The sequence below is a fragment of the Apteryx mantelli genome, chromosome 5, assembly GCF_036417845.1.
Source record: "Apteryx mantelli isolate bAptMan1 chromosome 5, bAptMan1.hap1, whole genome shotgun sequence".
Lineage (NCBI taxonomy): Eukaryota > Metazoa > Chordata > Aves > Apterygiformes > Apterygidae > Apteryx > Apteryx mantelli.
Window position 1 is genome coordinate 11,670,920 of NC_089982.1, and position 27,234 is coordinate 11,698,153.

At 43.8% G+C, this 27,234-nt stretch overlaps 3 protein-coding genes across 3 annotated transcripts in view; 2 read left to right on the forward strand and 1 right to left on the reverse strand.

Moving 5' to 3' along the window:
* The first annotated feature begins 428 nt into the window (after positions 1-428).
* Positions 429-13,894, forward strand: FAM47E (family with sequence similarity 47 member E). Its single transcript, XM_067297006.1, has 8 exons — positions 429-445; positions 1,004-1,364; positions 1,984-2,141; positions 2,698-2,848; positions 7,041-7,184; positions 11,662-11,814; positions 13,114-13,185; positions 13,844-13,894. Exons 1-8 carry the CDS (start codon positions 429-431, stop codon positions 13,892-13,894), a joined length of 1,107 nt encoding a protein of 368 aa, XP_067153107.1.
* Positions 13,895-16,373: 2,479 nt separating this feature from the next.
* STBD1 (starch binding domain 1) lies at positions 16,374-18,161 on the forward strand. Its single transcript, XM_067297070.1, has 2 exons — positions 16,374-16,686; positions 16,907-18,161. The coding sequence occupies exons 1-2, from the start codon at positions 16,374-16,376 to the stop codon at positions 17,710-17,712; spliced, it is 1,119 nt and encodes a 372-aa protein (XP_067153171.1). The 3' UTR covers positions 17,713-18,161.
* Positions 18,162-21,344: 3,183 nt separating this feature from the next.
* CCDC158 (coiled-coil domain containing 158) overlaps positions 21,345-27,234 on the reverse strand; it is a 32,049-nt gene continuing 26,159 nt past the window's right edge. Inside the window, exons 19-22 of the mRNA XM_067297071.1 lie at positions 27,160-27,227; positions 25,404-25,616; positions 22,690-22,794; positions 21,345-21,493 (exon numbers count right to left, since the gene is read on the reverse strand). Of these exons, the coding sequence (XP_067153172.1) occupies positions 21,417-21,493; positions 22,690-22,794; positions 25,404-25,616; positions 27,160-27,227 (463 nt within the window). The 3' untranslated portion in view covers positions 21,345-21,416. The remainder of the gene's footprint in view (positions 21,494-22,689; positions 22,795-25,403; positions 25,617-27,159; positions 27,228-27,234) is intronic.

Here is a 27,234-nt window from a genome sequence, read left to right on the forward strand (position 1 = left end):
GCTCTGGGCTGCTGGGCAGGCCGACTGCATGCCAAGTGACAGGCTGCAGCACCCAGGGAGAAATTGGGAGCATGGATGAAACACGTGCCCATGCGGTGCACTGTGGTAGAGCAGAGGAGGGCCTGGCCGTGATGACCGAGGAAGAGGCTACCATAATTCTGCTCAGCTTTCTTATCTGCAACAGCAGTGTCACCTGGCAGGGGCTCCTGGCAGACCTGGTGAGCATGGGGCAGGGAAGAGGAGTGTGTGGGGCACAAGTCCCAAGGAGAGAGCAGAGAAGCCAGCCAAAGCCTGGGGATGAGTTACTTGGCCGAGAGCCTCTCCCGACCCTGCAGGCACCCTGGACGCCGTCTCCTAGCGACCCAGAGCCACCGAGTTCTGCCCTTCTGTGCCAGGCAGTGAGGGCCTTGTGGTGTAGAGCCGTCAGGATGAGCACAGCCCCATGGTGAGCAGGAGCAAGGGAACCAGGGAGGTCTGGTGAGGAAATAGGGGGCTATGCACTCTTTCGTTAGCCTGCCTGTCTCTCTGGCATGTTCACGCTGCCGTCCAGAAGCTCCAGCTTAAAGATCCTAGGCAGACAGCAGAGTTCAGCTCATCCTGAGCCAGGCTGGCAGCCATCAGGGTTAGTGGGTTTGGACCAGGGTTTTTCCCTGTGAAATGTGTTAGTGGTCAAGGAGGCAAAGCAAACAAATCACCCCCCTGGCTTGTAACCTAGTTCTTTGCCTGGCTCATGAATGTCAGCTTCCAGCTCCCCTTTGACAGCCTGAGCCCATGGAGCCCAAGGGTTGCTGCATATTTGGTCCTAGGCTTTGACACCAACCACTGAACTCAATGGCTGTGTCCCACTTCCATGTGGGGCAAACAGTGGAGCTAAAATGTCAAGCCGCAGCCCAGACGTGGTTAGCCTTTTATTCCTGCTTTCTGAGTACAAGTGAGGTAAGTCTTAAAACACGCTTCCTTATAATGCACATTTTCTGCACTAACTAGAGGTTTTCCCATTCAGGTACAAGGGAAAATTGTCATCAAGATGCTTTCCAGTACATAGCACTAAACAGAGGTTCTCAGACGCCCTCAACAGCCAGCGCTGGCGATTCTTAAAAAGTGGCCTGGATGATTTCAGAAATGGCTTCCCTCCTCCCTGTGATAATATCATCATCCGTAATACCAAGGGGCTTTCCCCCATTGTGCTACAGAGGAGATCACACTCGGCCCATCAGAAGGCATGGAAGACATCTGCTATACCCAACTGCAAGCTCATGCCAGAGCAGGAAGTCCAGAAGGATTTCAGTGAGGAGATGGACCACAACCTGAGCCAGCACCCTCAGCCATTTTACTCTCATTTGAAAGACAGAGTCTTTCCAGAGGTAAAGACAATTTAGTTGCTGGTATTCTTCATTGAAATGAGCATCTTTCAGCACTTGAAATGCAAAAACAGTCCAGGATTGAATTCCCTCTTGCCTTTAAATAAAAATCAAAACTCCTTATTCCGTACAAATAGCAAGTCAACAAAGTCTAAATTGCCATTTAAAAATATATCCCTAATCTTATTGTAGGGACAGCTCTGAGGAGCTGACAGGTTTCTCAAACACTTTGCTAACATGGTGAGATTACTCGCACAGTTATTTAACCAGTTCCATACTTCCCCATCAATATATGACACTTGGAGGGAAGGGGCTTTACCCTTTAGCCTTGGAAACATCTCACGATATCCCTGAATGTCCCAGGAATACCAATAATCTCCCCTTCTTCAAACAAAATAAAGGCCTGGTGTCCTGCATCACATCTGTAATTCAGGATGTCTCATACACACCACAATTGCATCTCACATCTTTAGACACCACCTTTCCCAAGTGGAGGGCATTCTTCCCTCCAGCCTATCCTATTACTGTGTTCCTTATTCTGCTGTGAGCTTCCCCCCAAACTCAGTGGAAGCAAGAATAGCTGAGGCAGTCTTTTTGAACCCTCTTCTTGTTTGGTCCTCAGCTCCTTCTAGAGGTGATGAATATCTTGGAAGCTGAGATGCACAAGAGCTTCAGGGCTGTGAAGAGTGATCATAAAGAGGAGATCCTCCCTCCTCAGAAAATCTGGCATTATCCCAAGGACAAACACCAAACAGAAGCAATGCCTGGGTCATCAGCACAGTGAGTACGGGACACGGCAGTCTGAATTCAGAACTGGCTTCTGAATGTAGGACTGGGCTCAGCCCAGTCTCTCTTTTCCAAAACGCAAGATGAAGAAAGAGAAAAGGTGGGTATATCTGTGGGTCGGATGCATTCCACATCTTGCCACAGCTTACCTCTAGAAGGACTCAGGGAACAGCACTAATTTCCTGATTACTGTCCTTTGTCTTAAGCAGCTCAGTGGATATGGAATATTCTGGATACCCTACCTAATTCCTCCAATCAGACATACCAATGAGGCTATTATGGGTCCAACCCACAGCCATGGCATTCAAAGGAGACTCCCTTTGCTATGGCTGAGATCTGCAAGCTTATACATGCACCTCTGGCAGTCACAAAGCTACCTGAAGCTTCACCAGTTCCAGAAACTTTCTTCATTTTCCCCATGGATAAACTGGAGAGTGACATAGCTACAGTTATCCAAATTGCACTGACCTGAAACCTTGTGGTCTCCTCTCTGCTGTCAAGAGGCACGTACAGACCATAAAGAATTGCATCATGTCTCTTCCTTTTGCAGCAAGGAGTCCAGAGGAAACAACCTATATACATCACTTCTCAAAGGACAGGTAGTGAAAAGAGAAAAGATGCCCGGACTGAGTTACATTCCTCTTGTGAATATACACACAAAGCCAGCAGCCACAGAATTTTGTGTCTGGGATGCATCTCTGGTAAGTAAGAAAAAACAGCACCTTCTCACCAAAGGCTGGTGTCATCAACTTACACTGCTGTCTTCAGACTAGTGTGCCTGAACATAGTTTGACCCCTGAAAAACATGCCCTGCACACTCGCAGCTGTGAGCAGCTGCAGCAGACGAGGGTCTTCAGGTCTTGGCTGCTGGGATTTTAACTGGGCTGACCCTCAAACATTAGCTGGGAATACAAGGACCTTTTCCCAAAGAGAAAAGACAGATAACAAGAATTTGACTTAGCAACTCAAAAGTCATGCAGTACAGGGAATAAATAAAGACCAATGCAATATTAATATGATACGCCAAATTCACATGCTGCGATGATAGGTAGAAAATGCATAGAAACAACGGGCAATTGGACACATAATGTAACAGAAGAAAAGTAAATGCATGAAATCAGGAGCACAGATGATTTCGGAGAAACATTAATAAGGAAATTACTTATTAAGGCAGAAAGATGACCTAACTGCCCTAAGCTCAGTAGCTAACTTTTAAGAAGGGTTTAGGTATCTGTATTTGGGAACCTCTGCATAAACACTGGGCCCAAGAATGCAATCAGCATGCCAAACTCATCTTTTATTATATTACTCAAGTATAAAATATCTTTGTGTAAGCTAACATGATACAATCATACTACTTGATCTAAATACAGTAAAAATTGTAGCTACTCAAACTGTTGCTTCTGACCTTTTGCCTGTGGAAAGCTCCAACCCATCTCTACCTTATCTGTCCAATATATTCCAATCCTGTGACTTTTGCTTAGCCTGACTACAACTGAGCTGACCTAAGCTGCCAGTAATAGTTATGGGTACAAGCCAAATTACTATTCATCTTCTTACCCTACTTTCTCTCTAATGGTTACCATACACTGTTTCCTATATGACCGTTTTATGAAATACTATACTCACACCTCCTAAAAGAGTTTGGGTTTAAAGTCTACAACCGTTGGGGGAGTTGAGGGCCTAAATCCCACAGGAGCTGATGAAAAACCTGGCATGTAAAGGCCCCTGACTCTGGCCCTTCTGATTTCATAGGAGCTTTGTACCTAGAGAATGACAAAGTGCAAAGTAAATCACAAGTCAGTTTATTCTGTAATGTTGCCAAGTCCATCTGTTTACTTCAACATCTGCCTGCCTGCAGGGAGGGGACAGAGAGAGATACTTGCTGTGTTTATTTGCTTCATTTTGGATTCATCCTGACTAAGTGCAGTTTCAGCAGTCGATACTTAGTTTTATGGAGACTGTACCACAAAGGGCACAATTTAAAATTGGCAACCAGTGGCACCCATTTTCCTGACCTGTCAGTTGTATTCCACATGAATACCACTTCAGCCTTACAAAAGGGAAGGATGATCCATTGGCATGCTCCATGATACGGCAGACTCTGCGAAAGTAGATTTGTAACATGTTGTACCTACATCCATGCTTGGGGCTCCACATTAGTCTTCTTTTGTAGCCAAAGATAAACTTTCTAGTTATTCCTGTTGGAGCAGGTGACTCTGCTTTTGCAAATCCCACTGCAATGCTCTAGGATTCTTGGGTTTTCTTTTGTTAGCCTGTGCTTAACTTCTTATCGACCTCAAAAAATTCAAGAACAGATTATGGAGCTAAAAATGTATGCTGCTGCATTAAAACATAGATGCATACTATCTCTACATACTATCTTATGGAGTAAAAGTAGAGGTCTTGCATGATGAGCAAGGGACTTACTGTGCCTGTACATTTGAGTGAGGCTGCAGTCCTACAGTCAGTTTCTGCTTTGTTTTGGGTCTGTCTTATATCACAGGCTGATCCCTTCCCTGTGCCTGAAATAAACACAGGTATTAAAGGCTGCAATTAGATTATTTTGCTAGCCTGGGTTACATTATTATTTGCTCAGTCATTCAACTAACTATTGAAATTTTGAAATATATGTATCTTTTAGCAGACAATATCAGTGGAATGAGGGCAGCACAGCCGAGCTCACTGGAGTCTTAGCATGCACAAATCCTGCGGTCTCGGTCTTTAAGTGCAGAGAGCTCACTGGCACAGATGAGGAAGGAGACCAAAATGGCCCATATAGGCAGCATGAGAGTTTAAAGCAGAGCAGCCCAAAGGCTAGTCTCATTTGTTCAAGCTTGAGGTCTGATGACGTATTTTTCTTGTGAGGATTCTCAAGATCCTAGTGTGCTACAGTGCAGCCCCTCCTCCCCGTTGCAGTGCATCTTCGACACACCAGGCAGATGAACCCATGTCATTCACTAATTCCTGTATACATCAGAAATACTTGGGCATGTTTGCTTCATGCTGCATGAAGGCCTGGCCCACTGCCAGCAAACCTTTACAGACATCTATGAACTCCCAGAGAGATTCAGCACAGAGACTACGAGGAGAAGAATACACAGCTTACCCAAGAGGTCTATGAGTTCTACTTTATGATAATGAAAATCCATTGGGAGTCTCTTCCTGATTCCCAGTGTCTATTTTAGTTAAATGCACGCTTGACAGGCTTAGAAATAAGGCCAGAATAAGTCATTCTTAGCCCCATCTCCTACTCCCAGTTGGTCTGTAGCAGCCATTAGTAAACAAATGCTTTATATGTCAAGCCTTCATACAAATAGCTCATGTCTATCAGCTTATACAATGAGGCTCTGTGTGTGACAACCCTTGGCTCCTGTCCTGGGGCAGGGCAACGCTAGCTAGAGGCATGAAAGGCACTTGCTTCCCTGGAAGTGTGCCAGATGACAGGGGTCTTAAGTGACCCATGCTGGAGAAGGAGAAGCTATTAGAGACAGACAGCTTGTCTTCTAGCTCCTGGAAGGGTGATTATAGACAAGAAAGTCACACAGGGCAGGCCTAGCCCCATGACGGAGAATGCAATGGTAATGTGACTTCCCCAGTTCACCTGCTCTCCTCTGGAAACCTGGCCTTTGGCTGTGGAGGGATCAGGAGCAGGCCCAGGCCCGGACTGGGCTGTGCTCCTGAGGTGAGCACTGAGAAAACCCATCTCTGAATACACCTATGGTGGTGAACACATCAGCATCCAGGTGTATTTGTGCTAACATGAACCCCACTTGGCTGGGGAGAAGCTCGGTTGTAAGGAAGCCACGTTCAAAGGGGCTCTGGGAGAACAGATGGGGATGTTAAAGAATCAAGGGGACTCTTAGGGGCCTAATCCCAGTAGGGAAGCCTATAGCATCTCCTTCCTGTGGTTCCCTTATGATCTCCTCCATGCACATACACAGATCTGGAACGAACTGCCCCTCTCAGCAGATCTAGTCCCTCCCCCAGTCCCACCTGAGGAGACCCAGAGACCCACTGCAGAATATCAGTCACTCAGATTCACCTCCCCTCAGTGTTTCTGGTGAGCACAAAGCTTTGGCACCATGACGGCATGGTGCCCATGATGAGCACCTGCACATAGCAGGATTTTATTCTAGCGCAAGAAACAAAGTCCGCCAGCTGTTCAAATGGGCAGGTCTCTAGCCTCCCTCAAGACTACCACTGTACACATCATGGCAATGTGGTGTTCAATTATTCGTAGCATTTTTCCACCACAAGTGGCACTGAGAAAAGAACATTATGGGCCTGAATACTGTCTGAGAACCTATCGCACTGCCTGTCCACCTCCACCTTCCTCAGGAAGACAAACAACTCAGCACACCTTTGCTATTCCCAGTCCCCTGCGTCTTGCAGAATGTCACTTGAGTGATAACTTGTCTGTCTGACTCATGTTGCCAACAGTCCCTATAATGGGGACCTTCACTGCAGTCTGCAGTGCCTCGTATAGGTTAGCTGTATCCCTTGACACCTCAGCCAGGGCAAAGCAGGGCAAAGTTCAGTGAAGCAAAAAATCACACCCTCAGTTCTGGCATGTGACCAGTGTCTCACAATGGAGTCACTGCATCATGTGCTGGCTTGCTAAGCACAGATTAAAGGCCCACATCTTGCTTTATTGTCTAACATGACCGGGTTGGAAAGGGCTTTATGCTTTCTCCCGCTATTAGACCAAAGCAGCACATGATTAAGTGACCACACTGACATCCTCCCTCAAACGTTACACCCAGGAAAGAGGAACTTGTAGGAACAGTTTCAGAATAGGGCATGAAGATTTTCTGTCAGCAGAAGTGTATTTCAAGGCACATGGAGCTTTCCTGTTGCTGTCTTATTTATATCCCTGGCTTCTTATTTCAGGGAGAAGAAATATATTACATCAATGAAAATACCAGCTCTGATACCAAGAGTGTCCAAGTTATGGAGATAAACGCTCTACCCCCAGAGCTTGTAGAGTGTCTGGGAGGCTCATTTCCCAGGAGAGTTATAAAGAGTCCTCGTGAGGTAAGGAGGCCAGGCTACACAGAAAAAAAAAAAGGCAGAGTCAGGGAACGGGGAGCTTCATTTAGAATGTAATCATGCAATTTATAAAACAGCCAAATGGCTTCTAGCTTTTAGGAAAGCATTATCTTCAAAAAGGGGGCAGGAACAGTCATATTCAGAAATTATATAAAGTTTTGGCATAAGTGATCTCCTGAAGGTTAAGACTCCTGAGAAAGAAGAACTTGCACTCAGTGATACATGAAGAAATGTAAAAGAGTCTATAGGCAGGCTGGGGGGTGAGAAAATGCTTGTCAAAGGAAGGAAAGCTCACTTAGAGAGCTCTGTGAATTGTTTCTGCTCCACTCTGCATGTCCTTGGTTACTTCATTTAGAAAAACTTCAGACATACCTCAGCAAAATCCTTCCTCGGGAAAGCAGATGAAATTATGCCTGGCACCTTATAAATCTAAGGGAATATTTAAACTGGTGTGAAGAAGGTATTGCTATGAGCCAGGTGAAGACATTGGTGATATGGCTCTAAAGCCTCCTTCAATTCCAATGAACAGCTTCATTTCACAGTAGATAAAACATCAGATCTAGGCTGTTAGAATACACATGGGATGCTCCAGCTGAAAAATAAAATCTGCCTGTAGAGCTTGCTGACATGGGTAGCTTGCAGTAAGAGAGAGTGTGAAACGATACCATGCTCTACACTAGCTCCCTGCTGAGTAGCCTCCCAGGAGCTCTTCTTTCCCAGCAGTTAAAGACACATTTCTGGTATTCTCTCAACATCAACTGTTTTCTGTCTCCAGCTTGGAAGATTATACCTGTCAGCTACAAACACATGCGTATATGTTCTTTCTTATCACAAAGTTCAAGCTTGTATTTGTTTTTTTAGTGCTCTTCAGACTTTGGACTTGGATAGTCTTCTGTGTTAAAAGTTGCCTGAAAATAAATATTTGGATGTCTTTTATGCTGCTCTTCTCTAACAGCCAGGCAATATAATGAATCCACATGTAAATCAAGGCATAATGTTTCTAGGATTTTAGATGACCTTGAGGGTCTATCAGCATGAATTTGTTTGCTGGAACAGTTTAATTATGATTCAGCCTTTAAGAGCTGCTGGGTACCACAGCTTCAGTGGACTCTGGGATGAGCTCAGGACACTTAGCACTTAACAGAATTTGGCCAAAGTATATTAAACTGTTTTATGTATTGGGGGCTCTGCTACTGCCCATCACTGGCAAAATAATAGAACAGAACAGAATAATGTCTTATTATTGTTTCAGTCTATTCCTTGACTGTATACTGACTCTGCTATTCTGCTGCATGTAGAATTGCCACTGAGGAACAAAGGCATTTTGGTGGCCTTTCTCATTATGTCTCTAAAGAATATGCTGATTAAAATACTGGGTGCATGGAGATACTTAATTGAACAAAATCTCTATGCCAAATGTATGGATCTTCAAGCTGTGATCCCTTTCTACTGGCCTCCAAGAGGAGATTTTCACTACTAGGATGTTTCCTTGTCTCTGTCTTGCAGTGTCTCATATTTCCTCCCTCCTCCTTCAAATTCTTAGAAGAGATTTGATTCTAACCTAGGAGGTGAAAAGCATCAGGCATCAATCATGAAATGGCTGATGAAACGCAATCATGCCAGTTAGAGAAAGAAGAATGGAGAACAACAAAACGGAAAGCATGACTTTGAGAGAGGGTGACTTTAATAAACTGAGATCACTGGCAGATAATGTCTCCTGGGAGACAAACATGAGGGAAAATCAGTTTAGGGAAAGCTGGCATTCTTTAAAGAATATTACTGGCACAATACAGATGTTCTGAGGAAGCACAGAAAATGCAGTAAGAGACCAGTCTGGGCAAGTGATAAGCTCTACCTCAAAGCCAAGAAGGAGTTTCAAGTCAGATTACTAAGGGCAAGTAGGAAAGAGCAGCACAAGTGTTTAGGATAAACTAAGAAAAGTAAACGCATTGAATGAGATGCAACTAGCAAGAGATATTAGGTAACAAGGAGACATTCTTTACCTATGTTTATAATGAGCAGAACAGCAAGGGAAATATTTTCTCAGTGGAAAAAGAAGCTATCAGCAAATGATGACGAGACAGACAGAACCTTTAATACTTTCTCTGCCTCACTTTACTGAAAAGCTACTTTACAGTCAAGTAGCTAAGGCAATTATAACACACAAAGGGCTAAGATCCTAGGATGCACCAGGGATAGAACAGTTTTCATAGTAATTAGACCTGTTAGTTGATTTCAAGGCAGCTAAGCGAGGGTGAAATGCATTATACTGTGGAAAAATGGTAGAAACAAACTCAGATTCACTAGCTGTTCCCTTGAAAATTCAAGGAAAACACATGTAGCTCCAAAGAATCTATTAAATTTGCGAATGAAACCAAGCTAGAAGCTACAAGGATGTTGAAGGGATTCAGATGGATTCAATATGATCCTGACATATTAGACAAAAAAACAGAGTGCAAAAACAACAGGGCCAAATGCAAATCACTTCTCCCAAGCATAAATTTTCAGCTGCACAAATACAGAATGAGGAACAACTGTCTAGGCAGGAGATCAGCAGGAAAGGATATGAGGATTTTAGTAGACTGTAAGTGTCAGCAGCGTCCTGGTCGTGCAAAAAAAGGAAGCATCCTACTGTGAGAACAGAGAGGAATGTGCGATAATCCTCTGCTCTGCTCAGTCTGGGTAAGACCTCAGGGGGTGATGTCTGTGTCCAGTTTTGGTCACTATTCTTCAAGAAAATTGTGAACAAATTCAAAAGAAAATGGGGAAAGCTGAAGGAATGACGACATACCTATGACCAACATGCAAAGATGTAGCAAACTGAGTTATCTAATGTAAATAAGAGATAATTGGGGATACATGTAAGAAGCTCCAATTAAGTAGAAGGCTGATACAAAGAGAGTGGAAATACTTTGCTCCTCATGTTTCTTGGGATAGGGTAAGAAACACTGAGCTCAGGGGGAGCAGAGAGATGCAGTTACAAAACTAGCAACAGTTTTCTAACAGAAAGGACAGTTAAACAATGAAATACATTGTTCTGGAGGCTGTTGATTGTCCCTCTTGCAGGATCAGGTTAAACAATTATCAGGAGGTTGATGTTGTCTTAGGGTAGACGGGTAAAATAGACCCGTGCTTCTTGATTGTAAGATCACAAACTTTTTGAAGAGAATCCACAGATTCTCTTGTATCCTATACTTTTTTGGTGGCTGTGAAGAAGAAAGTCCTCAAGATAGAGATAAGCTTTACTGTTTTTCCAAATTTTGATCTTACTATTAGACTTAACATTTGCATTTGTAAGTGGCAGTAGTTGAGAACCAGTTCCTGAGTCTACCTGCTGATAGGCAGAAACATAGGTGCCATCCAGGTGATTTTTTTTTTTTTTAATAAATACATCCATGGACCACAAGCAGCCTACAGACATCAGCCCTAACACCAGATTCTTGATGTCCCTTTTGCCTTTGATACCTTGGACACAAGAAAAGGCTTTGATGGTGCTTGGTTTTCCTCCACCATCACATAAACACTGCTCTTCAAAAGCTGTCTAATAGTAACTGAGAGAAACCATCCCTTCACTGAGTGGAAGCAGAAATGAGCTTTTATTATCAGAAACACTACTCATTTGCCACCTGCCGGCTACCGGGAAATACAGCACACAGGAGAGGGTCAAGATACTTGCGGTACTACCAATTAGCATGGGGAAAAGGATGGTACAGAAAGATGGTCAGGGTTACTGTTTCTCCCAGGAGGATGAGGCATATCCCAGGTGCATGAACACTTTCCTCATCTATTTTGCTACCTGGTTGGGTGAGCATCCAATGCAAAAAAGTGTCAAGCCGCTACTTTAAGAAAAGAAAATCTGAAGAAAATCCCCATGGTGGAAGAAAGGCTAGTTCCCAGTGTGCCTTGAGTCCTGAATTTGAGATTTTACCCTGGCAGGTGGCTTCTAAGGGAAGACAGTTTAGACTCAGCCTTGTGAACTACTGTCTAAGAGCTGATGCTGTTTCTTTTCCTGTCTGTTTTTAGCTCTGCCTTTGGGCACATCAGGGACAACAAGAAGAGATGAACAAACCACCTTACTTCTTTACTTGTTTCCACACATCCACCTGTGCTTCTCCCTTCTAACTCTATCCCCTGCTTGCCTTCCTCCACTTTGCTGTGCGTCCTCTTTCATTACAGAGGAATCTTCCCAAGTCTACCCCTTTGAACGCAAAGAAGAAACAACTCACTAGCGTATGGGTGGGTTAGAAAACTCAAGACAAATAATAGACAAGACATGGGTCTTTTGTGTAATATTCTTTACGTTGAAAGAATCAATGGTGCTGAACATGATTACACTTTACTATACTGCTACTGCAAGGGGTATGTACCGAAGTATGCTTATGTAGCATTAGTACTTGGCATCTACTTTATCAGTATGAAGTATGATAAGAGAGTTACCACTCATTATTCTATTACTTTTTAGGAACCATGCCAGCCCAGATTTGTTAAGATCAGATATGGAGCCTGGTACCTTGACCCTAAAACATGGAAAAAACAAAAAGTGGGTGAACCTTTAATGGATCCAAAGGAAATGGGCGACAGTGTTAAAAATTTCACGACACCATCCATTAAGAAGGTACCATAAGCACTATGAAATCATGGACACTGAGCTCAGCTGAGTCAATGACTACACAGTGCATGTTATGGGAACATACCTGAGCGCCATGTGCACTGTTAACAGGAGACATAAGGGCTCCTACTATTCACCTTACTGGTGACAATGACTGTTTTTTTCACTTTGTGACACCAAGAAGCCACAGCATAAGGCCTGGCAATATGCAAACACAGACAGCTCTTACTCATCAAAAAGCTGCTACCTGCCTCCACCTCACCTATGAGCTGTTGGCCTCTCCCTTCTCATTAGAGCTTCTTAAAAGCCGCATGGGGCTTTCTCCCATGCTGCCTTTATGCCCAGGAAGAGCTCCCCGCAAACCTCCGCAAAGCTTCCCCAGCAAATCTCTTTCCTGAATTGTCTGTGGAATTCCAGATGCCCCAGTAGTACAGACAAAGGGGATAACAGGGCTGCTTAACTGTGATTTCTTCTCTGCTTGTTCATGTTTCCATTTTGTTCTATTACAAAAATAAAACCAGAAGAAGCACTGCACTCACACAAGGGTTGCTTAAGAGCAGTGGTCTCCAACATCCTTAATACAGCAATTGTAAATACTGGGGGATCAGACAGTGGAAACTGGACAGGCTCATAAGTGCTCCCTAAACCACATCCCCTACTGCCACTGTCAGAACCAGAACAGTCGGGTAGATGGACCATTGCTCTGATTCAGCAGGGCATTTCTTATACTCTCTGTTAAATTACAGCTGAGATTCCCTGTCACCACACTAGATGGCACAGCTTACAGAGTAAAATTCAGAAAGTTAATTTGAGAGACAGAATGAACATGGGCCAGGGCTTTTTAATAACAGCCATGGCTGCATACTTGTTGTTTATAGAATTGTCCTAAGTAAATATATACCCTACTGTTTTGGTTTTGAAATGTGAGAAGGTGGCAGGTTTGAGGCTCCTGATCTTGCCCCAGCCAGCTGGCTGGTAAGTGTACAAAGTCACATGTAGCTTTTCAAAATAAGGTTCTGCAACTGCTATCACATTTACTGAATAAACAATGGTGCAACAACGCTTCAGCGTTCACTGAAGACACTAACCTCCAGAATAATGCCACATCAGAAATGATCCCATGAACAAACTAAAATCTTGAATTAGTTAGAAACAGAATTGGTAGTATCCTTGAGACTCTGAGAAACTGCCTCCTTGTCCCTTTACCGCACTTTTGCTTTGTTTGGTTCCAACAAAAACTTAAAAAAAAAAATGCAAGATGCATTCTGCAGCCTTTCTATGAATCTGCTTTGGAAATTGTCTTAGGAGAATCCCAAGTACTATGGGATGCATGCATTTAAGGAATTCCTGGAGAGAAAAGGCTACTGGAAACCAGGGGTAAGTTACCAGTTACAACGATCTGTGCATTTGCATCGGAGCAGCGACCTCAGTGCTCAGCATCCTGTAGCTCTTGAGGCATGACTCTTCTCACTTCTCTTCTGTCAAGCATCTTTCTTTCTAACACGTGGTAAGTGATCAGTGACCCAGGAACTTCAGTCTTCGCATTCACTGAGAAATTGTTCTAAAAAAAGGAAATACAAGGTAAGTTATAGACAGCCTAGGAGGAGTTCCAAGGCTCAGATTGTTTGCTACCTGGACAGGGTACCATTATTACAACCATAACTGAACCACTTTCAGCTAGTTTAATCCAGCATAAATTCCCATTGCCTCTGAAAGGGGCAGGTCTGCCTTTCCCTTAGCCACCCATTCTTGCTGCTCGGTAGCACTGAGCTCTCTTCTCCCTTTGACCCTGCACAAAACAGAAGCCACCCCACAGCTAGCAGCAACTGGCAGCGGGCTGGGGAGCTCAGCAGAGTGAGCAAATTGGGAAAGGGTTGTAAAACTGTTCTTTGCTTGGGAAGGCTCTACAGCTGTGTGGGAAGCTTGCCTCTGGTGGCACCTAGGTCCTTGTCACTTGTCTTTTCCAAGCCATTCAAATGCATTACTAGTAACCAGAGCTTTTTGTTTGTGCATTTTGTTTTAGTTTCTTCTGCAGATACTGGGTGAAGAGGAGGCTGAAGCAACAGACGATGAATTTGGGAGTTAAATAGAACCAGAAAATAACTTTGCTCTTTTCTTGCTTATTAAAGAAACACCCTGCCTTTATTTAAGCACTCTGCCTTTAATCTCTCAGACTTCTGTGTCTTCAAAATGAACTGTTCCTTAAAGATTTCTGCAACAGTCACTTTAAGCTGTGTCACTTTCACTTCTCTTCCTTTCTAAGCTGTTTTATCAGATATATTGAAAGAAAGAAATGGTGGGATTAGCAGATCCAAACACTGCCTGTTCAGCTGTCCTCAAAGCTGGCAGAAGGATGCTCTTTTACAGTGATAAGAAAGGTAATGATTTCTGTCTGCTCTGTTTCAGGGAGATGGTTAGGGATAGGTGCCATAACTGAAAAGCACAGCTGTGTGAAGTGTTGTATAAATACAGAACAAGGGACTGTTTCTGCTATGAAGACTAGAGAAAGGTATATAAGAAAACTACAGAATTATAATCTACTATGCAAGGAGTAGTTAACTCATTGAATTCAACTTTCTGTTTGAAGTAACAAGGCTAAACTGCAGATATATCCCCTTGCAGCATCAACAGTGGTAAAAGAAAGCACACAAAAAGACAGATCCACTGAGAAAGTGCCCAGGCAGGTCCTAGCTTCACAGTTCTTTTCTTCCCATGTATTATTGAACAGAATATCCAAGCAGTGCATGTTTAGCACATGTCTGAACACATCCCACACATCAAAGCACAAAAGCACATATTTATATTAAAGCACAAGTTCAGCACTTTGTTGGAGCAAGGCTTCAGAGAAGGTGTCTTAGCTATTAGACCCATGTTGTATGCACAGAAAGGAAAAATGTTTAGATTATGGCTTTGGTGTACTCACAGAGATTGACATGTACCACATCAACCAGGGAACTTCACTGCGAAGACTGCACACTTGTGCATCTATAAATTTAAATGACATTTCATGTCCTGTTAAGCTGATATAGCATTGCTCTAAATGAGACTGAAAGACTAAGAACTTTGCATACTGGAAATAGACTTATTCAGACATCCCTTTAGCCATTCTTTCTTCTAATGAGATAGCCGGTAAGATCTCCTCAGTGGGCTTTAGAATTAAATAAAGACAACACCTTTGTTCAGATAAAGGCAATGTGTTTAAGAAATCAGTGGTCAAAAATGAATGGAACTACCTCCCCTAATTCTTTCTCTGCTGTTAACAGCGTTAATAGTCCAACCTGTGTTAGTTTGCTGAACATTCTAAATATTTGCCACTCCAGGATTATCAATTTGAAATACTAAATCATAACATCTTTTACTGAATTTCATGGGTAGTTAGTGTAAGATTTATCTGTAGAATCCTTTAATTCTGAATTAAAATCTGACATCATCTCTTCAAGAGGAACAGAATTGGGTAGCAAAATGAAGCTATATTAAAGTAATTGTCAATTTGATTCTGCACTAATGCAATCTGAAGTCCTGCTAGTCCAAAAAAAGCCTCCTGGGCATAATACAAATGACGGAAGAGCATGACCATGTTAAGAAATCCAACTGTAAGTGTTAGCATATGATGCGGAAGAAGTACTTTATCTCACTTCTCAGGGAAACCAGAGAAACATGGCCCAATATTCATCAGTACAAGCATTAAAAGTACAAGCAAGCAAGTCCCCCTTAGCACATACAGTCACCCTGCTAGAACATATAAATCATAATGCCACCAGCACTGCTAAATTTAAACTTCACAGACTCCTGCACCTACTATAGCTATAGGCTCACCCATCATGAAAGCTTCTTCTATGAAAAAAAAATAAATCAAGCTTTCAGTCATCAGGTTTTGTGTGTCATCTCTCCTCATTTTTGTATTATCCTTGATTTGAAACACTTGCGTTCAGTGATGCCTCTGTTGTTACCTTGGGCAGACTGCCTAGCTATAAAGACAAAACGAGAGAAGGAAAAAAAAAGGAAGGATGACAGAAAAGGTAAGGGGGGGGGGTGAGGAGAAAGCAAGCCCTTTAACTGTCTCTCACCTAGCTTATTATCTCTTATTTTAATCCTTGTTTACAATCCGCAGGTGACCGAGGGGAAAAGCAGATGTTACAGAAAGAGCACAGAAATATTTCGGGATTTGCTGTCGACCCCCGAGACCTCCGCAGAGCCGGCAGCGGCGGGGGCTGAGCGCCTTCCCGGCCGGAGAGCTCCCCGCGCTAAAACCCAAGGCGGCGGCGGCGGCGGCGGCGGCGGCGGCTCTTCCCTTTCAAAATAAACCCCAGGGGAAAACAGGGACGGCCAGGCCAGGAGAGCCCGCGGCTGTTTTTCTCCGGACGAGGCCTCCCCTCACCTCAGCCACGCGGGGCGGCCCAACTCCCGCCCCCCCAACGGTCCCAACTGCTCCCCGGGGCGCGAGGCGGCGGCGCAGCCCGCCCCGGGGGCGGCTCGTGGCGGCCGCGGCTCCGCCCCGCGGCCGGCGCAGGGCTTAAAGCGGCCCCGGGGAGGGGCGGCCGCGGCCCCGCTGCCTGCGCCCGGCCATGGCCCGCGACCGCGGCCCGCCCGTGCTGCGGCAGCCTGCCGCCGCCGCCGAGCCGCGGCCCCCCCCGGACGCGACCGCCACCGCCCTCCCCGGCGCGGCCGGCGGCTGGGGCTGGCTGGGAGCGGGGCTGTGGCCGGCGCTGGTGGTGGGGCTGCTGGCCGCCCTCGTCGCCTGGCTCTGGTACGGCGGCAGCGGCGGGCGAGGCGAGGAGGGCGGCGAGGCGGCGGCGGCGGCAGCAGCCCCCCCCCGCCGGGGCGGCGTCGGCGAGGGGCCCCCGCAGCGGCGGGGCGCGGCGGCGGCGGCGGCCACAGGTAGCGGTGCGGGGAGGGCGGGGGGCTGCGCGGGGCGGCCGCTGGCGGGGGGGCTGCCCTGCGCTCGGGCTGCCCCCGCTTGGGAGGCGGCACAGGCGCACTGCGCCGGTGGGGCGGTGCTCGAGAGCTGCTCGCTGCTTCTCGGGGCCTGCTGCTGCTAAGCTTAGCTGGGGTGCTTAAACTGCTCTTTATGCCTGTTTTAACTGACCGTTGTGCTTAGAGGACCTGCTGGCAAGCGGTGAGCCAGTTCTGCTAGAAGCCAAGGCCACTGCCCTGTCCAGCCCGGAGAAGCCAGGAGAGTTGGCAGCTGTAGCAAGAAAGGAGCTGAACCATGTTGGAAGTGATGGAGTTTCCTGTGAATCTCCAGAGACAGAGCCACTGCTCCCCAAGAAGCATGCTGACTCCTGGGAGCGTCCGGCTGAAACACACGGAGGCCAGGCGGGGGAGCTGGGACCCCGGAAGGGACAGGCAAGCGATGGGTGGTGTGTGATGAACTTGGCAGAAGCCTCTGGCCATGTTCCTAAGGACAAAAGTGAGGAGCAGCTGGGGCAGCCAGCAGAGAGTGGGGACCTGGACCATGAAGAGTGGGAAGTTGTTTCTGAGCCCCTGGCCTGGGGGGAGGCCGTTAAGAATGGCAGTGCAGAAGACCGTGACAACAAGGAATGGGAACTGGCAGACTGCCCTGGTGGGGACTTGAAAGCTAAGAGGGTTGCAGCAGTGCCCCCAATGCTTCAAAATATCCATGTGACTTTCCGTGTGCACTATATCACACACTCGGATGCTCAACTGATTGGTGTTACGGGTGACCACGAGTGTCTCGGCCAGTGGCACAGCTACGTTCCGCTCAAGTATGACAAGGATGGCTTCTGGTCTGAATCCATTATCTTGCCAGTAGACACCAAAGTAGAGTGGAAATTTATCTTGGTGGAGAATGGGAAGGTCAGACGCTGGGAAGAATGCAGTAACAGAACCCTAGTGACTGCCCACGAAGATCAGATGGCCCACCAGTGGTGGGGATATCATTAATTAGATCTTGGAAGCTGCTTATTTAATGGCAAACCTGCTTAGACAAATCACGGAGCCCCGAAGCATTACCCCTCTTCAGAAGGAGATCATCTCAATTGCAGAGCTCTGTAAATCTTTTATCAAACTTGGTTAAACTGAATGAGCAGCAGATCTTGTTGTCTTTAGGAGATAATTTAGCAACCTGAAAAGTCAACCTCAGAACCTTCTGAAGATGTGCAAGGTAGGCTGTGAAGGCATGAGCAGCGTTTCAAGCAGCTGCCTGTCAGGATAAATCTGGACCCTGGACTTGAGTTTGCGTTGCTTAGAGTGGGGCTATGGGATGAATCATTGTCCAAACCGCTTAGGGCTTTAAAAGCATACTAGAAAGTGTGGTTTCCTACACTGTAATAGGAACTTAAGTGTTTTAACTTATGTAATGTATAAATAAGCAATAAACACTTTCAGACTGATGGTCCTTTATAACTTGACTTGTGAACTGACTCCTAAGAAGCTGGATAGAATAGAACTGATAGAGTTGACCTGTAGTTTTAGTGCTAAAAGTTCCCCCCAAAAGTGGCTGGCACTCTGGAGTAACAAGTACTTCATTCTCTACTCCCTGCTCTCCAGGAAGTACCTCAGCCCGAATGAAGGCTTGGCAGATAGATCCCTTTTAGTTGGATCATCCTGCTAAGAGGAGAGCAAAGGTCAGAAGCGACTGTCTGATGAGCTTAATAAATTACTTGGTAAGGGTGGGACCAGGCTTTTAAAAAGAAGTCTGGACTGCTGTGATGGCTAAGGGATGGGATTCTGTCTGAAACAGAGCAGGTGGCTTGTTCTGCCTGCTTGTGAAGAATACGGACTAATCTCTTCAGTACTAGCAACTATCTTTTCTTAGGCTCACATGCTTGTCTTGGGACTAGACTTTTCCATATGAATTTGTTCCCTCTAAATTGTGAGCTTCTAGTGAGCCAGATGATGCCAAACACTTTCTAGCCACAAAAGACAAAGCATCCAACAGTTGACATATATACATGATAAAAGCAGGAAGCTGCTTGTCTGCTCTTTGTATTGTAGGATACAAATACACGATGCCACTTACGGCTGACAGGAGGACTGTTAAGCAAATTTTGACCACAAGAAGGCACCACAGATAGCAACCAACTGTATGACACGGGAAAACAAAGTGCTATTCATATTGCAAAGTTCAGGACACAGATAATCTGGTCTCGGCCTTGCTAATCTATGGCCTTTTCACCTTCCCAAGCTAATGTTTTCCTTTCTGGTGGTGGCAGAGAGGGAGCCCAGACCTCTGCCAGGTCCCAGCACAAGGATGTTAAGTTGCTTTTCTGCTTGGCAGATCTCCTTTCTCCCTGGCTATTTGCACCTCTCCACCTGCTCCCTTCCATTCTCACAGGGCTGCAGCCTTTTGAAACTTTTATTTGGCTGCTTGAGCACAGCTGGAAGGGCACTTTTCATTGACCTTTTCGAGCTTGCTGGGCTGCAGGCTGAATACAGGCTCTCACTCTCCTCACCTCTCTCTTACTAAAGCCTTGGTAGATCTGTATAATATATAAAACAGGCCTGAATTGTGATGCAAAACCCACCTAAAATGATCATGTCAATGCAACTGATTCCTAGGAAGAGGGATGTGCCTTTACTAAGATTATGACTAAAGCTTGCAACACTGTTTCAAAGAATCAGTGGAAAAAATGATCTGCTCATACAGAAAACTGCTGGAATTAAGTGAAGATACTGTTGCCAGTGACAGAGGACAGCTTAAAAACAACTCAGTCATCTCCTCTTTCCCACAACAAGACCCAAAACTAAACAAATTCCGAGGTTTGGTCTATTCTGAATATGGTTCCATATAGCTTTAAAGCCAACAAAACAAAGTTCATGACTGGATGCCTTGTGCTAATGAAGCTGCTTTTGCAGAGCCATATTTACAAATCATTTGGTTTGGAGAAGGTTACTGGATTGTCTGTAACCCTTTGAACGCCAGCGTGGCCTGCCACAGACCACTGCTTTCCATAAAGCAGAGAAAGACAAAATGATAATGCTAGTGAACCTGGCCCATAGCCACCTCCTACTGACCTAGGTACAGCTGTATGACCTACTTTTTTTGTGCTGAGGCATGGATTTATTGGGGGAGGACATCTTGCTTCTTATCTCATTAGTACTGTCACGGTGTCTAGAGAAAGTCCCCCCTGCTACCAGGCCAGCAGCTTCAGTGACCAATTTCTCAGACAGCCTTGCTGTTTGAGACTCTGAAGGGGCAGCACTGCATCTGCTCTTCAGGAAGAGTCTCCAGAGAAAAAAAAATCAAATGGTAAATTCTGGAAAAATCATCAGTTTAGGGAGGGTATAAAATTCCTCCTCCCTTTTGTCTTCTTTCTATGACTATCTTGTTCCCCGAGATACTGTCAAATTCTAATGAGACTTTAAACATCAATCTGATTTTTGAGTAATTCTGTTTATCTTCTTGCCTTTGAATTGTTTTTAGCATAGGATATTCTGTTAATTTTTTCAAGTGCAGTAAGTCATTTGCCCACTACTGCAAAAATCCTCAAATGTCAGAAGTCATAGGAGGTTTAAAAATAAACCTGTGTATGCCAGATGTGCTAAACATTCTTTCCTGTTTATTACTAAATCTTAGACTAGGAGTGGCCTTCGAGAACATTATTCTTAGGCACGCATACTAAGGGAAGGCTGTGTGTTTTGGTGACTCAACTGAAGAAGATTTTGGAGAGCAACTGGAAGTAATATGTCCAGCTATTTTAGCAAACTTTTTAAAATGGGTGCTGGAGCCTAGCACGTAAGTTGTACTTAGGTATTTAGTTAGAGTGTTATAAGAAAAGTCAGTGTAGATGCAAAATGCCTTTTTTTCTGCCTAGCTTTCCCCTTTTTCAGTTCTCCAGAGGGCCATGGATAGCAAAAGGACATAGAGTCCCAAACAAACCAGGAACCTACACACCCTCAGCCTTTTGACTTTAAGTCAAAATATGAGTGTTGTGCTTACAAAGCTGATCCCAGGGCAGACTGTGGATTCCACTTGTACTACAAATAAAACCAAACATCACAACAAGCAGAGAAAGTAACGCAAAAAATACCATTGGATGAGTCCATTCTGCTTGAAGGAATCGTGGTATAGGATGAAATCTGTGCAGTCTTACAGCTGTAGGCATGTGGTTCAACACTTCATCTGTCTCAACGTTAATGAGTGCCAAGGGGAAATTTCCTGATTGTATTGGAAATATTCAGTCATTCTGGGGCATCCAGATGAATCATAATTTATTAAACTAATAACATGAAGTATGGGGGGGGGAGAAGGATTTTTTTTCTTCAGAAGTGCAAGAAAAATACTGAAACAAGACATTTCAAAACTAACTTTCTAAAAAAGAGTACCTGAAACTGTGTGCAAGATCCAGGACACATGGGGTGTATATGCTTTACTGGAACTTGGAGCAGTCAGCAATTCCCTGTGGCCAGTGTCCCTCAGAGCACATAGCTATTCCAAATGTGTGCCAGTGAGAGAGTCTGTATTTAGATATATGTTTACTCCTCTGTACTTCCCACTCATTTAAAAACAAGGACTGTAAAGAGTGTGCTAGTTCAAGGCACAGATTACAAAACTATGAGAACGTTTATTATTAATCTTTAAAAGTATAATATATTTTAAACACAATGTACATACGTGAAAGCAATCACTAATGTATAGAATGTCTTCATTTGGCTATTTTTTTCTCCTTTTCTTTCACTTTCTCTATCTTCTTCTCCTGAGTTCTGATCATTGATGACATTGCTGAAAATAGCAAGAAGGGATTATCTGAACACCTCCTAACGTTAAAATGATTGAAGTGCAGACACTTGAAGCTGTGTAAGATCCTCCCACATGTCATACTCTGCACTTAGCAAGCCCTTACAAATGCACCTTTAGCACCTTCAGTTTGCATTTCTTTAAATGCAGGCTTTTAATAGAAAAGATAAACCTAATTACAAATGGACACCACCTAATCTGCTTTCTGGACCAAAGGGCCACATCCAAAGCTGGAGTAAGTGGCAAAATGCTACTGATTTCAGAATGTCTCTTATGTCATGGTTTGAAATTAATACCTTTGGTCCAATGTTCATGGAATAGCATTTACTTAGCGTACACATAAATGGCTTTTTGATTTCATCCCTTTCATATAGTTAACTGTTGATATATCACAGATTTCAATATATATTTTGAATGTGTGATACAGAAAACAAGCTACCTAAAGATGTTAACAGATGGTGAAGAGTAAGAGTGAGAACAGTTACCTTATACTTTATATAAAATAATTTGATTAGTTTTACCTAAATCAGATTATTTATATATCCCTGTATGAATTTTATGATGTGGGGAAATAATATTTTTCCAAATTCATGGAGGGAGACTTAAAGGGCAGCAACTGGAATGTGCAATAAGCACAGAAAAAAAAGAAATTCCATCTCACCTGGCATCCTGCCATCACAGGAATGCATGAGGGTTTTACCAGTGATTTCAAAGGGAGTAAGAACAGAACTTGAAAAGTCCTCCATGGTTACTGTGGTCATCTCAGATTAAAAAAAACGTTGAGGAGGAAGGGATATGCTTGATGGCCACTGCTGAGAAACTGTGTGTGTTTTGAACTCTACCGCTGTCAGAATATCTTTGTTTCCCCGAAAGTGTCATCAGCTCTTTAAAAGTTTCATTTAATTGGACATGACAACACACGAGGGCACCTCTGACCACATGCCATGTTTGAAATGTAAAGGATCTTGAAGCTTATGAGAGTTAAGGGGCTGAGCAACAGTACGTCGTGCAGTTAATCTAATTACTCTCCTAGGAGCAGGATAAAGTACAAGTGGGTACTAGTAAGTCAGACACATCAAACTGCAAAAACATAGCTAGTGCTATAGCAGGTACCACAAATAGTTTATGGCGAATGTGGGTATTTTAAATAAAATAGGAATATTTTTGGTAAATTCTGGCACCTTGGTTTTTCATCTGTAATGTTTCCACCAGGTTTTGCAGGCTTTCCATCTTGTTCTGTAGCTTCCTAGATGTACTCTCACTAGTCTCCAGGGGCGGAGAAGCTACTGAGAAAATTATTAGTCAAATGTTATCACAGATGTAAATAATAAAGCAACAAAAAACATTACTGAATTATTTAAAGATTCCATCTAAAATAAAGCCCCTAGAAAACAACACTTCAAATGATAGAACTTCCAGCAACAAAGCAAATGACAAGGTTATTATCATTATTTTATACTTAATGGTATTTCTATTTAAATGAGAATGGAACCAAATTTCTAGATTGCCTGTAAATTTGTTTTGGGGAATGGAGAAACAGTGATTTATATTAAAAAACAACATTTATGCCCACAACTTATAAACTGCTCTTTGCCGGTAGATCTGAAGGGGTTGTACAAAGGAAAGCAGTAGTATAATTTGCATTTTACAGATGGGAAAATTAGACGGCAGAAAGATGTGACTAACTAAAGCCAGGAATAAAACCAGAAGTTCCGGGTCCTCTGAGACCAAGACCAGTGCAGAATTCAACATGCACGCTGCTTTTCTGACAGCCACAAACGTATCTGAAACATAAGGCTGCAGCAGCAGTGAACATCTCTGTAGCTGCCCTGCTTGAGATTCAGCTTAATCAGAAGGTGCTGTGCTGATGTTAGCCCAGTGAGAAGGAGCACAGGGACCTTTACGAAGTGCTTTATGAAGAATTATCTGTTTCACTGTGTGGCTGGCCCCAGCCTGGAGTCTCTTCTGACCAGAACGTGCACTGTTTAATTTCTGCTACAGTCGTTGATCCTCAAAAAAAGCAAAGGGGCAAGAAATGGGAGCCAGAGGGAGGAAAAAAAAAAAAAGAAAAAAGAAAGAGCGCTACAACTCATCATCTTTCCCTTTGAACAGAGCAATGTTGGCAATGACTGAAAGTCACGGTTGGGATTGCTAGATCTCCAGGGGTCTGTATAGAAACAATTTGGGATTTAACTCCAATTACAGTTGCAGAGATATCCACCATTATGTTTGCCACTGATCCCTCGCCTAAAACAGGTACCATCCAGAATTGAGGCCCGCTGCAGGGGAAGGTGGTGTTGCTCTCCAGGTACAGAAACTTGCATGAACCCACAGGGTCAGATCAGCACTTTGATGGGGAAATGCCACAGACATCTGAACTCTTTTTATGAGCAGGCATTTCTTAGCTGTTAAACATCCATCAGAAATACAAATCAGCTAACAAATGCACACTTCATCTTGCACAGCCAGACAGCCCGCAGAAGCAAAGGTTATTCAGCGATACTGTTAATGTTCTAGTCAGGATGGCTGCTCAGCCCAGCTTAGCTATTGCTCTGCATGAAGCAAAGAACCTGATGTTTGTAAAATGTAAAAACATAAAGTGATTGAAGTCTGCATCGCTGCGACAACAGCACAATACATGCATGATGAATTTAGGTTGAAACTACCAAAAAATCCCACCTGAGCAGCAGGAAATAATAGTCCTTTTTTGAGCTCTTTGGAGCCATGGTTAGACTGTTGCTTGTACCAGAATTAGCTTAGGACTAGGTGGGGTACATCTTGATGACACTGCTACCTGCAGTGCTTATGCACTCTCTGAAAGAAATGGAATTTTCAGGCTTTTAGAAAGATAGAGGGACAGAAAAATATATTTTTTAAATGCTATCTCGTAAGTAAGTATTGCTTGAAAAGTTAGTCTCTCACCTATTTTCCCTATCGTACCTAATCATTTTGAGGGCTTTTTGCAACTTAATGTAATAAAGCAGTCCTGACAGCCTGGCTCACTGCCAAGTAAAAACTATCATGAAAATACTCATCGTTTTCATACCCGTGAGAATGCAGGTGCAGAAAAGGTGCAGGAAAGCCTATTTTTATCTCAAGTTCTACACAGAGAGTGCCTTACATCAATATTTTCTGTAAACCCCGGAACTTTTCTAAGCATGTTACTATGACAACTATTAAAAATATTGATATTAGGCAACTCTGTTGCCTGTTATTGCAACTATTGATGTTAAGCGACTGCACATAGTATTTAACTGAATAAAGCAATTTTCCCGTTCCTAAATTTAGTGGTGTATAGCATTTATCTTCTATTCTCTTTGTATAACATGTTCATCAGCTGCTATATTTTACTCACACTTCATTCATCACAGAAAAAAAAACCTTACTTCTCTTAAACAGAACTGTGACGGTGCTAAGCTTTCAAAAGGTAAAAGCTTTTTGCCTTGTAATGAGGCAGTCTGAGGTAAGCAAACACAGATCAATTTCAGCTACACAGGTGGGCCAGAAACTCCAAAACAGTGTTTTAAAATGAAACATCAACAAATTATGTTTCAACAAATCCACTTATTGTAGTTGCACATCTGAGAACCAAAGCTGACGGTGAGCCTCGTGTCAGCCATGCGCATTTGGGAATCACCAACACTTATGTTCAGCAACATGAATGGATTACATTAGCTACTCATTATAAAGGTGCATGAAAACTAAATATAGTATGGACTAGAGTGCCACAATCATATATTGCACAAAATTGTATCACTGAATGATGGTGGGACTCCACTGGTTTCTACAGAATTACAGAAGGGCTGAATTTAACCTCCTGTTTGTAAGTTGCTACTGTAATGGCTGGGGAGAGACCCAGCCGAGCTCTTTGGACTGGAAATGGGACCAGACTTACCTATTCGGGTGCCTGTGGCTGCACCCCTTGGAGAGCCACCCTTCTGCGTGGATGGTCTGTGCTCTGGTGAAGCGCTAGGATCAGCGGCAAGGTCATCGGCTGGAGCAGTTAACAGTGAGTGCACTGGAGACCTTTCTTTGCACCTCTCCTCCCGAGAGACCTTCTTGGGGGATGATGTGTAACGAGGAGCTGCTAAGAAGATGGATGCACCACCTAGAAGATCACCAAGCGAAGACCAGTAAGTGCGCACCTGAACACACGCTCCATTACCAGTGTCGGCGCTTCCTATGCAACATTTACAAAGTTGGGTCCCCTCCACTGCACCCTTTGATCCCTTCTGTTCCTTATCAGTAGCTGAGGGAGCAGGATGCTACAGCCTTTTTGCAAAACATGTTTGTCTCTGCTAAATTGATTGTCATGTGAAGAACAGCTTCTAAACTTGCCTAGGAGAAAGCAGCGCCTGTTTTTTCTGCTGACAGCTCACTTCACGTTTATTTCCACCAAGCCAGACGGGAATGTCATAGCTGTTAACCACCCAATTCTCCCTGTAAGTTACTGCTCACTTGGATCCCCTTATTTAGGTGTAAGAAACAGAGAAGACAACATTGTGTACCACAGCTCTGCCATTTCCCTCCCTTGACATAACTGATTCATATACTTTGAATTTCTGGTAGAGAGAGGGTCATAAGGAAAAGAGGCAAGACATGCACAGAAATATGCAATCAACAGATCATGCAACTTATTTTCATGCATACAGTATACATAATAAATATTAAAAAAGGTTGCACGCAGCTAATGATGGGAAGACTTACTGCAGAATCTTCTCTTTTCCCTCCCTTAGTCCATTTCCTCACTCCTAACACCCATTTTGGGACATCTTGAGAAAAATTCTGAGGGCTTTTTCCAACAAATTCCCCTTGTCCAACTACTTCTTGAGTCTTCTGACATAAAAACTAAACTTGCAGCTATTTTGGAAGCTAGGAAAATCCCTGGATGCTGTAGCAGGTTGGCTAGAAAGCTGAAAATACCTACTCAGAATATTTTCTTTACAGTTCAAAAGTTTAAAAAGAGGACCCAAAAGGGTTACTCTTCAGTATGAGCAGTGGAGATCTAGCAGGTCTCTGAAGCATAGTGCCATAAATACTAAGAGATAACACTTAAATATATCAGCATTTGCAGGCAATATTCAGGGGGAAACTCACAGAATGGAGAATCTGTGGGCAACAAAGGAGAAGACTGCTAGGACTAGTATCTTCAAAACTGCATGCTCAAAGCCATGTCCTTACATTCCTGTTTAGGTTACTAAATGAACATCACCACATTTTAAAAGGTACTGACTACCCAATATTTTGAATGAAATCAACAGTCTGCAACTACCTGACTCCTCTCAAAAGCATGTCAATATTTAGATACCTGAATATAGAATTTAGGAGCCTAATTTCAGGCACCAAAATTTGAAAATATTATCCACACAAATTACACAAGACTATCACTATTCATGAATAACCATCACAGGAGATAGTCATTTCAGGAGTGCTGATATCAGTCTCCATGGAGCAGGTTTGCAACAAAATACAGTTTTTGCACCAATTGCAATGGAGACTTTGTAAATAGTTTCTGCTAAGAGGTATTTCAATAAGTGACCTAAGAAAATATACTGTATTTGGACTGCATTTGTTTTTCTACTATTCTGTAATGTTCCAGTTCCACATCTATATGGTGCACTCATCCTCAAATGCAGCCAGTGAAAACTTACCAGTGGATGTGAAAGGCAGGGAAACATCCTGGGACTGAAGATCTGCAGTATGTAAAGGTAAAGGATCCCTGCAAG

What these genes read in the sequence shown, in the direction of transcription:
- FAM47E (XM_067297006.1), top strand. An exon ending in TTATAAAGAGTCCTCGTGAG is followed by an intron (nt 7,185 to 11,661) that starts GTAAGGAGGCCA and finishes ATTACTTTTTAG; the next exon opens with GAACCATGCCAGCCCAGATT. An exon ending in AAGGCTACTGGAAACCAGGG is followed by an intron (nt 13,186 to 13,843) that starts GTAAGTTACCAG and finishes TTTCTTCTGCAG; the next exon opens with ATACTGGGTGAAGAGGAGGC.
- STBD1 (XM_067297070.1), top strand. Translation starts at nt 16,374, where the DNA reads ATGGCCCGCGACCGCGGCCCGCCCGTGCTGCGGCAGCCTGCCGCCGCC. An exon ending in GGCGGCGGCGGCGGCCACAG is followed by an intron (nt 16,687 to 16,906) that starts GTAGCGGTGCGG and finishes CGTTGTGCTTAG; the next exon opens with AGGACCTGCTGGCAAGCGGT.